Genomic DNA, 15659 nt, shown 5'->3' with positions numbered 1-15659 from the left:
GTTGTAGACCGCTCAGTGCATGCCTCGTCTTTGTGTCTTGTTGAAGAATTGCTGAAGCCAAAGGGAGATGAATGATCTTTGGGAAGCTGTTTGAGTGCTTCCAGGGCCCAGGGTTACACAGAGCTCAGACCTCCTAGCTGGGAGAAGATGTGTCTGGAAGTCTGTAAATTCTCACGGCTAGTTCAGGGCGCTGGTGGGTGCCTGAGAAAGGTGTCTGCTCAGCATCTGGCTGGGGAAGGGGGCCAGATCGGGGCCCCCTCAACCCTTTCTCCCGTGGCAGTCACATGGTTAGGGATCTTCAGTGGACGATCAGAGGGTGTGTGCTGACAAGGGCTTTTAAAAGAAACGGCTCTCGGCCCTAGGCACGTGATATACTATGGGCATAACCTTGCTTTGAAAATTCAGAAGAAAACTTAAATTTTGAAAATGCTATCTTAAAAGCTTTTGAGTATTATTTTTGAATAATGCTGTTGATTTCTACAATGAAAAAAGAACATGAGGAAAGCACTCCATTGTTATAACGTGCTGAACAACTTAGCTTGTCCGTAGAGCCAAAGCTTGTTTCCATGAAGAGACTTAAAATACAGTCAGACACACAGTTTGTGTTAATTCTATGCTCAGGGTGTCAGTTTGGGTTTGAAATCAGTGTGGTCAAGTTAGGGCTGTCTTCCCTTAGGATATCACTAAGCCAGGCTCACGCCCAGATGAAAGGCCTCCTTCCCCTGGGCTACCTCACTCCTCACGTGGCCTGAGCACAGGTGGCCTCTGGTCATACTCGGTGAGGTCCCCTTTGGAAGCGGCAGGCAGATTGCTACTCTGTGGAGAGTGGCCTGGCTGCGCCCCTCCCCCTCTTGTCCATGTGTCATCCCTGGAAGGAGGCCAAGGTCTTCCATGAAAGAAGCTGCCATTACAGTGAATCAGGGCAGAGTGGTGGCCCCAGAAGATCATGGGGCTTGTTCCCTGGGAGAAGAGAAGCTGGTTCTTGGGTTGATGCAGGAGATAGGCCAAGCCTGTAACAGGCTGGTGCGTTACAGGCTCCAGAATTCAACCCCTAACCTTGCGAAGTTATATCCAGGATGGATTCCCACCCCAAACCTTTCCACTGAAGAGGAAGCCATCTTGAGGTGGGAATTTATGGATTACTTAAGAGCGAGCCCACGTTTATTTGAACTAAGGTTCACTTCTGGAGCATGGGGGAAGATATTGCCAAGTCATGAGCCCAGACCAAGTACAGCCAGGATTTTAGGTTCACATACGCCCACGCTGAATACTTTACTTAACCGAGTGTGTGTTATATTTGGCCGGGACAGTGTGGAGAGTCTGGGACTCCCTTCCATTATAATTAACGTCTTACCTCTCCCTCCAGTTAGGAAAATGGAAGAAAAATAGACAGGTCGACCTTCCTGTTTCACATTCCTTACTTGAAACTGTCTGGGGCCGTGCAGCCCGAGGGGTCCTTATTTTGGTTGGCAGGTCTGAAGTCATCCTCAAACCTTCCATGTGGATGATTGACAAGGGCAGCGTGGAAGGGCTGGGCAGGAGGGGAGTGCAGGAGGAAAGGTGTCCCTTCACGAGAGTTTCCTCTGGGCGGGGTAGGCACAGTGTCTGGGGCCCAGCGGGTGTCGTGAAGGTGCGGGTTAAGTCCCAGGGAGCCTGGCCTCCCCCAGCCTCCCCGCCTCCCTTTCACCGTTGGTGTCATTTCTTCCTCAGGGCGGCTTTGGCCGAAGGGGACCAGCAGGGGCTAAGGTAAGCCTCAAAGTCACCATCTCTTTGCTCTCATCACAACGTCAGTCACTGTGTGCTCTCGAGAGAGGGTCCCCACCCCACCCACAAGTTAAAAATTACTCTCTCCTTCACCATCAAAGCTTGTAGCTCCCATCTTTTCTACCATCTCCTTAAACGTAGCCTCTTCTATAAGACTTGCAGAAACGATGATTGCGGTGGAAATGATTATCAAATGAAAGTGACGGTGGGGAGGGGAGAAGGGAAGGGAGATGATTGGGGAGGCAGCGTCCTGGGGACCTCTTGCCTGCGATGTGCCCACTTACCTGGTCATCAGCAAGTCACATGTCTTGGTGGCTCTGTCCTCTCACCTGTGCGAGACAGGTTTGGGTCCCAAATAGCTTCATGTCATGAAGTCATCCTGAGGAAAAGGTGAGGGAAGAGTGAGAATCGATGCTAAGAGTGCAAAGTGGCTCCAAGTATTGAATGTCTGTCCCTGGAGTTATGGCACTCTCCCTTCTGACCCCTGGTACAGCTGTGACTATCTCCCTGCACCCTTGTGCAGGTATGACTGTAGAACAGAGGGCTGACCCTTCCCTACATCTTCTCTTGTTTCAAAGGGCAACAAGGGCGGTCCCGGCCAGCAGGGCTCTGTGGGAGAGCAGGGGACCAGAGGTGCACAGGTCAGTACCCCCGGTGTGGTTACGTGCCTTGTGACATGTTCCCAGATGCCCTACCATTTTTAAAAAATTGAGGTGACCATTGCTTCTACAAAATTGAGCACAAAATTAATCTTTTAAGGTGGCGTTTAGCACATCCCCAATGTTGCACGACTGTCATCTCTATCTAGTTTTGAAACATTTTCATCGTCCCCCAAAGGAGACCCTGTACCCATTAGGCAGTCATGCCCCTGCCCCAGCTCCTGATAACCAACTAACTTCCTTTCTGTCTTTGTGGATTTGCGTATTCTAGACCTTTCATATGAATGGAATCATTTAATAGGTTTTGTGTCTGGCTTTTTCACTCAGCACCAGGTTTTTGAGGTTTATCTATGCTGTAGCCGGTGTCAGTGTTTAGTTCCTTTCCATGGTGGAATGATATTCTGTTGTGTAGATACTATGGCAGTCACGGTGTGTCACCTCCACACGGCACTTCTGTTGGCATTTTACTTTTTCAGGGTCCTCCTGGTCCCATCGGTCCTCCAGGCCTGATCGGTGAACAAGGCATTCTCGGACCTCGGGTAAGTCTTGATCCCACCCCTCTCTTTAGCTAAATGGATAGCATGTTGCCCCAGCAGGCTGAGAGTTCCATGTTTCGTGAAGGGAGGAACAGGAGACAGACCCCTCAGCCCGACTCTGGCAGCACAGACCTGGGGCCAACCTCAGTCCTGGGAGCAACTGGCTCGTTCACCCTGAGGAAGTTAGAGGGCGTTTTTCTTGATGCTCCAGGGGCTAAGTCCCAGTGCTGCCCCTTCCAAACACAGGCCACCTGGGAGGTGAGCAAAGGAAGGAGGGGCCTCACTGCAGAAGTCTTAGGGTGGATCTGCAGGAAATCAGATGAATCAACCAAAATTCTCAGATTACTCTGTGTTATTTCATATTTGGCCCCTGGAAATTGCCACTGCGGCCTGGTATTTGTGTAAGGAGTTCCCCACCCTCAAGTTCGACATGGAAGATGTCCCTTAAACTTGCCGTCAATGCAAACATCAACATCTATCTTGGCTGTTATCCATGATGAGCAGAAACATGATGTAGCTGAGCTAGGACCGGGTGCCCATACTCTGGTGTCCCTTGGGTCTACTAGGAACAGGGAGCCATCCTATAATTTGTTACAGAAATTAGTAATGACTAATAAACTGGCAATGAACTGGCCTGAGGCTACATAAACGCGCAAAAATGTTTTACAGGGGAAGTAGGAACTTTGTGAGAGCCCCTATTTGCTTGGAAAGTCCTTCCCAAGTTTGAAATCTGATAGATACCTATTTTATTTTAAATATTTATTTAAGCTCTGCTTAGTCAAGACTTTAAGATGGTGCAGGGGTGAGTTGAAGCTCTTCAAATAGTTAACAGTACGAACAGCTGCTGCATCTGTCAGGCTCATTTCTGGGCTCTGTAGGCTGAGCTGCATTTGAAGAGCTATGTTCCTTTGTTGACTTATTCACTCACTCGATGAGAAAGTGTGTGTAGGTTTCCAAACCTGTAAAGTCAGGCGCTCGTTGTGGAGGTGTGGAAAGGGAGAGCAGGTAAAGCCATATAAATCCGGGTGTCTGTCCCCTAGTCGGTAACTCGGGAGGTGAACGTTAATTACTGAGACATGTGCACACCTGTGAAAACTGGTCACACTCATATTTTAGGTTTGCACAAGCCATCTCCATGCACGTTTGCACTGGGGTCTCCAGGGCTGAGAGTGGCAGAGAGCTGCAGGATCTGACCTCCACTCAGGAGCAGCAGGGGGTGGGGTGGGGCTTGTGGGAGGCGGGCTTCCGCAGCTTTGGCTTGGAGGGTGAATGTTTCACTGACTGTCTCCTCTCCTCATGCTCCAGGGAAGCGGGGGGACCACAGGTGTTCCTGGAGAACGTGGCAGAACCGGGCCCCTGGGAAGAAAGGTTTGTCTGGAGCTCGTGTTTCCCCAGGCCGGAGCCTGGCCACACACCATGTCACCGCTCCCTCGTTTGTCAGTCTGTCCAGCTGCTTGGCTTGCATATCCCTTCTCCTCCCCTCTGGTCTTTTCCACTAGGCCTCCCCTGTTGACAGTGGCTGCACCAGTGGGATCACTGTCCCCGCCTTGAGGGCACCCATGGGCTGTGTGCAGTGGGTTGGCCTGCGTTCTCATAACCAGAACTGCCAGCCGCTGCTGAACTGCCCTATCTTTTCGAGCACAGGCTTGTGAGGACAGCTCAGCATCCCCAGGGCCCTTGGAGCACACCAGCGGCACTAGGACCACTTCCGTATTGCACTGAATATTCTCCAGATGTTGACGCTGTGCACAGCAGCCCCGATGGCCACGTGCAGCTAATCCCAGGGTCCCAGAGCCTGGCTGCTTTGGATAACAGCCGCTTGCTATATGCAGGCTGCCTTTCTGTGAGCCTTGAGAACGACTATTCAGCATAACCAGTCTGAGAGGCAGCATTTTCTTGGGGAAAGCAGTATGTTCATGTGACTCCAGCCTTGCCTCTCCGCCCCTCGTGGGGCCACTGGCTTTCACTGCTGACTCCACGCCTTCCTCTATCCCGTCTCTCTCTCTCCTCCCCGTTGGCACGTCCCCGTGCCATGATTACGAAAAGAACAAACACAAGCCTTCCTGGATTCTCTTCCAGGAGCCCACACGTGGATGTTGCAGTTTAAAAAATCATTAACATCAAAATCTAAAAGGTGAAGTTAGCAGCTTGTGGCAACCCTACCGATGATGTCACCCAGAACAAGTGCAGGGCTTGGAATCACATTTTAAATCGTCCCAGACCCACAGGTGTCTCAGCCCTGTTTCTTATGTCTAGGGCGAGCCCGGAGATCCAGGACCCAAAGGAAGCATCGGGAACCGGGGTCCTCGTGGGGAGACGGTAAGATCAACACGTGCACGGGGCCCAGGCTGCCGCTGACTCCACCGAGATGCTCAGGAAGCAGGGAGATGTGGCCTTGTGCTGGGTTGGGCTTTGTCATTGCAACTTCGGTTGGTTCCACAAAGAGACAGCTTGATAGCTGCTTCTTATATTACTGGGGATGTGATTGAAAATAGTGAAACCTGCTGCTTATGAGTTTCAAAATAATTTTTATTTCACTGGAGGAGGAGTGAATAGAGACATTTTTTCTTGATTTCTTTCTGAGAAGTGAATGTGGTGGTTTACTGACCCTTGAACCACCTTCATTTCAGGCCTTGCAAATGCTTTTGGAGCTCAACTAGATGGAGCTTTTCAGCAAAGAAATAAATGTCCTTGGTTTAAAATGGAATGGGCTTTGATAAGGTCTCAATTCAGGTTGAAACGGTTTGTTTTGAATGAGACATCCCAGCAATGGAAATTCTAACTTTGAGAATTCATTTTAAAAAGTTATTTAAAAACACCCTAACTGCTCTCTTGCGGGAAAAAGAAATCTCCAGTACATTGGGAATTTTTCTGTAAAATGAGTCATTACACCTAAAAACTACATTAAGTGGACCAGGTTGATCTGATTCACAATCCCAAAGCTTGAAAATACTTTTCTTGTGTTTGTAATTTCCCTACAGCTAACTGAAATTTAAAAATCCATGGCTATTAATGTCTCAGAAGAAGAGGGGAAAAAAAACCAGACTTTAAAATCTACTCAAACCGTTGAATGAAATCTCTTCCTGATTCTGTTTCTATAAATTTGGGCCAACAGCTCTTTAGCTGTTTAAAACTGTAAATTAACTAAGGAGCATGTTCTGTGAATGTTTTAGAGATATTAATGTATATTTCATGCAAATTCTTTGGATTCTTTTGAAATAATCAACAGTGTCCAGTTTGGAAAGCCCCCCAAGAGAGAGTGATAGGGGCAGATCTCCGAGTACAGGGAAGTGGGTTTGGGGAAGGAAGGCAGGCTAGAGGCATGACCTGGATGGAAGGAAGGGAAGGGGCACCGGGGAGAGGGGAGTAAGGGCTGAGCACAGAAGACTCAGGAGGGTGCGAGACTGAGTCTTGCGTTCTTGCTTTGAAGTAGAATCAAAGACTCATATATGCATAGATCAAAGAGTCCTATCAACTCTAAGATTCCCTCGTTCCATGCGTCTTTGATTCTACATCCAAACGGCATCTTTACCAATAGCTCGTAGTAGTTCTTTAGTACAGACACGGTCTTGTTTGCACTGGAGGGTGGGATAGGACTAGGAACTCTTCCTTGAGCTGTACCTTGATCTGGGAACATTCCAGGGACACAAAGACCCACTGCTCAGGGCTTTAGAAAAAGAAGGTCATGGTGTGCCTGACAGGGGCACCTGCAGTAACGCTGTCTTTTCATTCTTAGGGAGATGACGGACGAGATGGAGTTGGCAGTGAAGGACGCAGAGGCAAAAAAGTATGTGTCTGCCGAGGATTCTCGAACTTCTGACATGCTGTATTTTTAAAGAATTATCTCTCAAAATTGAATTGTAATGTAGTGAATTTTTTCTCTTGGCTATATTTTTTTCTGCTCGAGAATAATTTGTTAGATGATTTTAAGTTGGGATCAAATATTGAGTCATTTATTTTTTATAGGGAGAAAGAGGATTTCCCGGATACCCAGGACCAAAGGTAAATATTCCCCTAGGGGGTAAACAGCATCATTGTTTTAGGATGTAGGTCTGATGTGACCATGGACTTAAGGTCACCATAGCTTGGGTCTAGTCTTCAGTCAGACACTTACTAATCAAGTGACCTTGGGAAAGGCCCACCCTCTCCAAGACACTCCCTCATCAGTCACATGGAGATGACAATATGTCCTTGTCATGGTGCTCGTGAGGATTAAATGAAGTGGCACTGCAATAGAGTACTTTATAAACCTTAAGATGCTAGTAGAATCTGTATGATGTTACCATTAATGTAACTGCTAAGTCCAAGCTCAGTAAGCTTAGACTGAGTCTGCAAATGCCACAGCTGTGCCGGTAACTTGGTGGAAAATCCATCAAAATTAGCCATTTGGCCGCTCTGGGAAGTGTGGTCCAGAGGCCCCCAGGGACCCTCAGCTAGACCTGCCTCTCAGAGCTTAATGTGCTGCTTCCTGGCTCTCTTCCCAGGGCAATCCTGGTGACCCGGGGACAGACGGAGCCCTGGGACCCAAAGGCATCAGAGGCCGAAGGGTAAGTTTGCCTGCACCTTCCTGGTAGCAGGTCTGAGCACTGAAGACTCCATTGCTTCTTTGAAAGTTACCCTTCTTCACTTGCAGCCTGGCCAGAGATAGTATGGGGTGGGAGTAGAGGAAACCTAAGCCTTCGACGGGATGTACTCAGGACACCCTGCGGCTGTGTCTGTGCTGTCTTCCTTTGGTCATGCTCCCTTTAGAGGGAGGTCTGGAGGGCCCCCTCGTCTAATACGTCTCAAGGTCACTAGCCCATGGTCCACTCCGTGCATGGTGCCGGGGGACTAAAGTCTCACAATGAATGACATCAGAAGTCTGCGCAGACATATTTGGTCATGCCCGCCAGACGGTGCGGAGACAGGATTTCACGAGCTGCACGAAGTGCTTACTAGGGTTCCAAGTTCAGGGGCGAGCCAGGCTGAGACCATGTATTCTCTCGCCTCCCCACCATGAAAAGACTTCTCTTTCTTTTTTTTTTTTTTTTTGCGGTACACAGGCCTCTCCCGTTGCGGAGCACAGGCTCTGGACGCGCAGGCTCAGCGGCCATGGCTCACGGGCCCAGCCGCTCCGCGGCATGTGGGATCTTCCCAGACCGGGGCACGAACCCGTGTCCCCTGCATTGGCAGACGGACTCTCAACCACTGCGCCACCAGGGGAAGCCCAGCCTCCTCTTTCTTAAGCTACTTTTCATTCTGGATTATTCTCCGTAGTGGATGTTTACTCATCCTTTTAAGATTGCCCTGAGTCTTGAATTAGCAACTTGGCCTAGAATCGGGTAAAGGCTTCTAACAGTTATATTTAGCTTAAAATATAGTGAAATTCATTGCAATTATCCTGTTAATTTTCTCAGTGAGGACATTCAAACCGATCATTTATTACTCACGGTAGAGTTTTAAAACATTGGATTGGTTATCTACATTGAAAAGTGAGCTAATTAATTGTCAGTTACTGCTTTCTTATGCATCCATAGTGGTCTTATTAAAGGTTCTCAGGCAAGCATCTATCTCACCTTGACCTGCCAGAGAATAGAGTTGTGGGAGATGCACATCAGTTTTGTCAGGGCCACTTGTCCCTATACCTGAATTTTGGAGACACTTAAGGTCTCTTAAAGTGAGAGATTCCTTGTGGTGATGGGGGACATTAGACAAGATCATCTCCACCACCCCTTCCAACTGCAGAAGCTGAGAAGTCTCCATCTTCTGCTACAATTGAGCAATGTTTGTTCTGCTTCTAGGGAAATTCGGGACCTCCAGGGATAGCTGGACAGAAGGGAGACCCTGGTTACGCAGGACCATCTGTGAGTACCTACCCATTTCCAATCAAGCTGCCTGAGGGCTGGGTGCCTTACACATGGTCCTCCTTGAAAACTTTCCACTATCTCTTTTCCTCACGAAAGAGCTGCCTGCATTTTTGTTGTTGTGGTTTCTTTGTTTGTTTTTTAACCACTTCCCTTCTGATACCACAGTGGAGAAAAGAACTTTTGAGCTTTAGTGTACCAAGAAAATTTTAAAGCAAGTTTCACATGGAACTCTATAATCTAGGGTGTATCGTAATTTGCCTTTACAATTTCCTGGTGTAGGTTTGCTTGAGGTTTGTGTTGAGGACAAACTAAAGAGAACACATTTGAATACCTCTTGATTGCATCTTGTGGAAGGAGTATAGTATAGACCTCGGTTTGGGGAAGATTCCCTTTGGTGTATAAAATCCCCAAGGGAGCTACTGATTTGTGGTTGAGCCAGGAGGGCACCTTTCTCCAGCCCTTCCATATCCTTCATCATGAATGCCTTTGTTTCCTTGCTTGAATTTCTTCCTGTACTGTCTCCTGACATTGAAATTGATGAGGTTCACAGAAGAATGGAAAAGATAACTCAGGAAGTGGAAAAATCATCCTTAGAAAGAAAGGTTAGAGGGTTGGATTGGTTGAACCCAGGAGAAGATACTAGAGTCAGGTGTTTAATCTGGAGAGGAGCCTTTAAAGGGAGATGGTTAGTCCAGTTGCAGTGGGGGACAGATGAGCAGGGGTAACCGGATGGAAAGACGCTGGCTAGCCCATGAGGTGACAGCTTGACCCTCGGTGGCCACACATTGGGATGAGATGCCGAGGGCAGCCATGAGTGTATCCCTGGGGTGGAATCCTGGGATGCGTAGACCTGGAGCCTCAGGGTAGCTAAGTGACTCCTGGGTGTCCCTCCTCTGACAGGATGTAGGAAGCCAGCAGGGGAAAGGCAGCTTTTCTCTCTGGAGAAGCAGCGTTTAGACTCAAGTTCAAATGTGTGATTTACGTTGATTTGCAATGAGTATTCTGGATTCCAGGGCATGGAGCTATTTATCTTACAGGGGAAACACTTCTGTCCTCAAAGTCTCTCCTTTGCTCTTCGAGCCGTTAAGTCAAATTTATAAGGAGAGCCTGTAAACGATCAAGGTCAGTCAGGGCCCACCTTGTTCTCTCTGTCATGCGTCTGTGGGCCCTGGGCTGTTCCTTGGTGGGAAGCTCCACAGCCCTCACGTCTGCGAGGTCTCAGCCCCCGTCCTTGTTTTGCAGGGTTACAAAGGCAGCAGAGGTGACTCGATGGACGTAAGTTGCATGTGTGCCTCGCGAGCCCTTGCCCTGTGAGCTTTCTTTGTCTGTTCTCTTACATCTTCTTTCCTTTTCCAGCAATGTGCCCTGGTCCAGAGCATCAAAGATAAATGTCGTAAGTACACGATTTTCTGCCATCTGTGCCTCATTTTTATCCTTATGTGTGAAATTTGCACCTGGTGGACCAGGCTTTCACTCTCTTCTCTGTTCTCTTCTAGCTTGCTGCTATGGTAAGTCATTTCAGTAATTGAACTTCCTTCCAAGGAAAGCAGAAGATCCCTTTTCCAGGAAGTAGTTTGTCTGTGAAAACCCTCTCCCTTCCCACAGGGCCCCTGGAATGCCCTGTCTTCCCAACGGAGCTGGCCTTTGCCTTGGACACCTCTGAGGGAGTCACCCAGGGCACATTCAGCCGGATGAGGGATGTGGTCCTGAAGATCGTGGACGACCTGACCATTGCCGAGAGCAACTGCCCGCGGGGTGCCCGCGTGGCCGTGGTCACCTACAACAATGAGGTCACCACGGAGATCCGCTTTGCTGACTCCAAGAAGAAGTCCGTTCTCCAGGACAAGATCAAGAACCTTCAGGTGGCTCTGACGTCCAAGCAGCAGAGTCTGGAAACTGCCATGTCCTTCCTGGCCAGAAACACGTTTAAGCGGGTGCGGAATGGATTCCTGATGAGGAAGGTGGCGGTTTTCTTCAGCAATAAACCCATGAGAGAGTCCCCGCAGCTCAGGGAGGCCGTGCTCAAGCTCTTGGATGCTGGGATCACACCATTGTTCCTCACGAGCCAAGAGGACCGGCAGCTGGTCAACGCCCTGCAGGTCTGTGCTCTGGGCATCTCTGACTCTGAGAAGGTGCTTGGGTGCAACTGTACCCTCCCTGATGGGTTTGCACCCCTTAGCTTCTAGCTGAGGCTGGTCTCACTTGCGAGACTTCCAGAACATCCTGATGGCTCTGGCACTAGATGGACATCCAAATGCCCATGACTTATTCCCACTAGGTCCCTCTTTGCTTCTTGGATGAGACTCTCCCAGGCTGACCCTGGAGGCCTACAGTCTCCTTGGGAGGTTCTCCAGACATCAGCCAGCCCCACACCCAAGCTGCATCCCTGTTCAAATATTTCTCAGCCAGACTGGCACCTAACAATGAAACAAGTTATTTAAGCATAGGACAAGAAAGCATTAGCTCCAGCCTATGAAGCAGCTAAGTGTTTCCTTATTGTTTGCTTAAATGACTTGTACAATTGTTATACTACTAATATATATATATATATATATATATTAATTAGTCAATTAATATTTACTCAGTGCTGATGTGGCTTTGCAGTCCAGGATGGGTGGATGATGGGTAGGAAGGGACAGAGCGGGACCAGGAGTGAGGAGGTCTTGGCTCTAGTGCCAGTCCAACCACCTTCTAGCTTTAAGTCACCAAAAGTAACATGGCCCTGTCACTTATGCTCTCTGTGTCTCAGATTTCTCACCTGTAACAGAGGCTGGTGGATGAGATGGTCCCTAGCATCTTCCTTTCCAAACTGGATGTTCTACAGTTTTATCACTGCCACGTCAGCAAGAGACAGTTGGGTCACTGGCACCATCTCTTAGGGTTTATTCTGCCAAACTCCAGGCCAATTGGAGAACATAGTATTGGGCTTTTGGCTCTGGCTTGGGCTATCAGCCTTCCGTTCCTATTAGGGGATCATGTATACATCTCCCCTTGTGAGGGCTGAGTGATCCAGAACCACGCATGTTTCCTAAAAAGCATAGTTTCAGCAAGTTCAAAAAGTCAAATATTCATTCATTTATTCAATTTAATGATGATGTGCCAGGGGCTGTGATGGGCAGGACATTCTGAGTCTTCTGGAAGTGATTTCATAACTCGCTTTGTTGTTAAATCCCTTTCTAGACCTGGGCCCATGGGAGAAGGACGGACTGAATATTTGTTAGTCCCTATTATTGTTGCTAGATAACAATGACATTTAGGTCCCTGCTATTTGGTAGAGGCTATACCAGGTACTTTACATACATTATCCAATTTAATATTCCAAATAACTTTGTGGGAATTTACCATTATCTCCACTTTGCAGCTAAGGAAACTGAATTCCAGAGAAATTAAATAATTGCGCTTCAGGTCCAGCAGGAGTGGGATTTGAACACTGGTTCATCTCATTGGGAGAAAACCTGTTTTCCTATCATAATCAGTGCCTTCCTTCCTAACCCCGTTTCCCAAGAAAGAGAAGATATTGATCTATTGGGGGGTTTATTTAATTGATGTGTTTATTAAATAATTATTTAATTTAATTATTTAATAATTATTAAATAATTATTTAATTGATGTGTTTATTAAATAATTGTGTTTATTTAATTGATGTGTATTCTTTGGCTACATTTTCTAATGGTAACTTACCCTGTGTACTCCTACTAAGGATTTCCTTTTGTTTAAACCAGATCAATAACACAGCGGTGGGTCATGCCCTTGTCCTACCAGCTAGTGGAGACCTCACGGACTTCTTGGAGAAAGTCCTGACTTGTCACGTCTGCTTGGGTAAGGTGCTTCTCTAAGAGAGAAAAAATCTGTCCGGCTGCAATTGCAAAACACACTATCTACAGAGGGACCTTTGAGTGAATAATCATCACCTGTACAAAGAGCTTGAGTTAAATGAAGATTCACATAGTCCTGTATTTACCAGTGTATATGCTGCGTAAGTAGTTCCCATCCTAAAAGCCGACTGCCCCCAAACAGAGCCTCTCTTCGTTAAGAGAATGATTAGGTCTATAGGTAACAAAGGAGGAAGTGGGCTCTGCTTATATTTTGACCTTGGAGTCCAGAATTTTATTATCTGGTTTTGTTTTTTATTATCTGGTAATGTGTTTCTGGAACACATTTCTTCAAGGAGTGGCAAAGAAGCAAGGTAGTTTTCTTTTCTTTTCTTTTCTTTTCTTTTCTTTCATTATGCCAATGCCATAGTACGTTAACAAGGATTTCAGCTTGATTTGTTTCCTCTGGTAAGTGCTAGGTGATGAAAACTGAAATCTGGCCATGATATTGTCAGCAAGGTATACATAGGTTTCTACATTATGTGACAATTCTAATGACCCCAGACTCCCCGCAGACTGATGTGCAGTGTCTCGCCAGGAGAGTCACAGAATAAACGGGCTGCCGTGCTTCTTTCTAGACATCTGCAACATCGACCCATCCTGTGGATTTGGCAACTGGAGGCCTTCCTTCAGGGACCGGAGGGCAGCGGGCAGCGACGTGGATATCGACATGGTTTTCATCTTAGATAGCTCCGAGTCCACCACTCCATTCCAGTTCAATGAGATGAGGAAGTACATACAGTACCTGGTCCAACAGCTGGACATGAGCCCGGACCCCAAGACCTCCCAGCACTTCGCCAGAGTGGCGGTCGTGCAGCATGCACCCTATGAGTCCGTGGGCAACGCCAGCGTGCCGCCCGTAAAGGTGGAATTCTCCCTGGCTGACTACGGCTCCAAGGAGAAGCTCCTGGCCTTCCTTGGCAGCAGGATGGCACAGCTCCAGGGCACCAGGGCTTTGGGTAGTGCCATCGACTATACCATTGAGAACATCTTTGAAAGTGCACCCAACCCACGGGACCTGAAGCTCGTGGTCCTGATGCTGACGGGCGAGGTGCAGAGCCAGCAGCTGCAGGAGGCCCAGAGAGCCATCCTGCAGGCCAAATGCAAGGGTTACTTCTTCGTGATCCTGGGCATTGGTAGGAAGGTGAACGTCAAGGAGCTGTACAGCTTCGCCAGTGAACCAAACGACATCTTCTTCAAACTCATGGACAAGTCTACTGAGCTCAACGAAGAGCCTCTGATGCGCTTCGGGAGGCTGTTGCCATCCTTCATCAGCAGTAAGTCCTGTGCACACTTGGCCCCCAGGGATGGGGCCGCAGGCACGGGAATGATAGCTAGTGTGCCCATGTTGACCTGTCCATTCATTCAACAAGTATATACTGGCACCGACCACATCCCAGACACACTGTTAGGAGCTGGGGTCGGCAGTTGACACAGACGGGAATCCTGCCCTTGTTCACTCGTTTATTCAACCAGACTTGACTAGACCCCTCCCAGCCATGGACTGTGTCCCTGGGAGTTTATAGTCTAGGTGGGTGAAGGGGTCAAGTGCACATTTATTAGGCATGGCATGATATGCTGTTATGTCACATTGAGTGTGCCCTGATGGGGATCAGGGAAGCTTCTAGAAGGAGCAGCATTGATCTGGGCTTAGCCCCCAACCATACACTTGGATACCTCTGAGCCTTTACCCGATATGTCTCTCCCTCTGCTAAATGATCTCCACCCTTGCTTCAGCAACAAACCCGCATTCATCTTCAAAACGTATCTCCAGACCCCCTGCTCACTGCGATGGTCCCCACTCCCAAGGCTCGGGCAGCAGTGTTAATCAGGATGTTGTACTCACTGCATCTGTCACATGGCCCGTTGGTCATTCATTTATGGGTATGTGGTCCCAGTAGACTGCACATCCTGGAGGAGGTGTGTCATTTATCACTGCCTTGATGGAGTCAGGCACAGGAAAGCATCTAACAAATGAGGGAGATTTATAAAGTGTGACCTGTCTCCCTAAAGTTTTAGGGGAGAAATGTGAGGCAAGGGTAGGCCAGCGAGTTCACCCAGGAGCCACTATTACCATCTTTGGAAAATTAAAACAGAAGTTTTGTTAAACAGCACTGAGAAAATGTTCAAAGTAATTCTATTATAATGTGATGTTCTAGAGCTTGGAACTTGGTACATTCTGCACTTGATTTTTCTTCTATTCCTGTCTCCCCTCACATTGAGTAAATGCTACCGTTAACCTAATCACCCAAATATTGCCAAATAGGAGATACTGGCTTAAGGTGTTTTATGGATCAAGCACCATTATGCTTCATGTTTCAAATCACTGGACTTAGATTGTCTGGAAGAATGAATTAATCTGACAAATGTTCATGGACTACCTATACGTGATCCATTTAAGTCCTTAGCAGATTGATTTTAATTTGCATGTGGTTCACATGCCCTTAAATATTTCCTTCTCTCTTTTTCTCTAGGTAAAGATGCTTTTTACCTGACCCCAGATATCAGGAAACAGTGTGATTGGTTCCAAGGGGACCAACCGGCAAAGAATCTTGTGCAGTTTGGTTACAAACAAATGTAAGTGATTATAGTAACTGTCTTAGAAATTAGAGCGCTAGAGGGAATGCAGAGGTCCTTCAGCCAATGCCTAACTTTATGGGGTGAGGGTGTTGAAATCCAGAAAACGTGACTTCCCAAATGTCACGTGGAGCATTTCAGAGGAAGAGTCTGTTGTATCCATTAGCTTTTGCTGCGTAACAAATTACCTGAAACTTAGTGGCTTACAATAACAACTGTTTATGTAGTTTGAGATTCTGTGGGCTGGTGGGTTTTGCTTGGGCTCAGCTGGGCAGTTCTTCTGGCCTCTACAGAGCTCATTTTCATGTTTGTGGTCAGCTGCTGGTCAGCTGTGGACTGGTGGTCTATGGTGGTCTCATGTGGCAAGCCTGGGTTTGTGCACAAGGAGACTGGGAGGGTTCCGTG

The 15659-nt window shown here is 47.8% G+C and overlaps 1 protein-coding gene across 4 annotated transcripts in view; it reads left to right on the top strand.

The window, feature by feature from the left end:
- COL6A3 (collagen type VI alpha 3 chain) overlaps positions 1-15659 on the top strand; it is a 71360-nt gene that overhangs the window by 37738 nt on the left and 17963 nt on the right. For all 4 annotated transcript variants that reach the window (XM_024752780.1, XM_024752779.1, XM_024752778.1 and 1 more), the window contains 16 exons: positions 1711-1746; positions 2343-2405; positions 2900-2962; positions 4265-4327; positions 5216-5278; positions 6696-6746; positions 6926-6961; positions 7444-7506; positions 8740-8802; positions 10048-10080; positions 10162-10198; positions 10302-10313; positions 10411-10904; positions 12528-12624; positions 13256-13954; positions 15152-15254. In XM_024752780.1, the coding sequence (XP_024608548.1) occupies positions 1711-1746; positions 2343-2405; positions 2900-2962; positions 4265-4327; positions 5216-5278; positions 6696-6746; positions 6926-6961; positions 7444-7506; positions 8740-8802; positions 10048-10080; positions 10162-10198; positions 10302-10313; positions 10411-10904; positions 12528-12624; positions 13256-13954; positions 15152-15254 (1976 nt within the window). The remainder of the gene's footprint in view (positions 1-1710; positions 1747-2342; positions 2406-2899; positions 2963-4264; positions 4328-5215; positions 5279-6695; positions 6747-6925; positions 6962-7443; positions 7507-8739; positions 8803-10047; positions 10081-10161; positions 10199-10301; positions 10314-10410; positions 10905-12527; positions 12625-13255; positions 13955-15151; positions 15255-15659) is intronic.

This window comes from Neophocaena asiaeorientalis, unplaced genomic scaffold (genome assembly GCF_003031525.2).
Source record: "Neophocaena asiaeorientalis asiaeorientalis breed wild unplaced genomic scaffold, Neophocaena_asiaeorientalis_V1.1 scaffold294, whole genome shotgun sequence".
Taxonomy (NCBI): Eukaryota; Metazoa; Chordata; class Mammalia; order Artiodactyla; family Phocoenidae; genus Neophocaena; species Neophocaena asiaeorientalis.
Note: the sequence above shows the minus strand (reverse complement) of the source record. Positions and strands in the feature narration are given on the sequence as shown.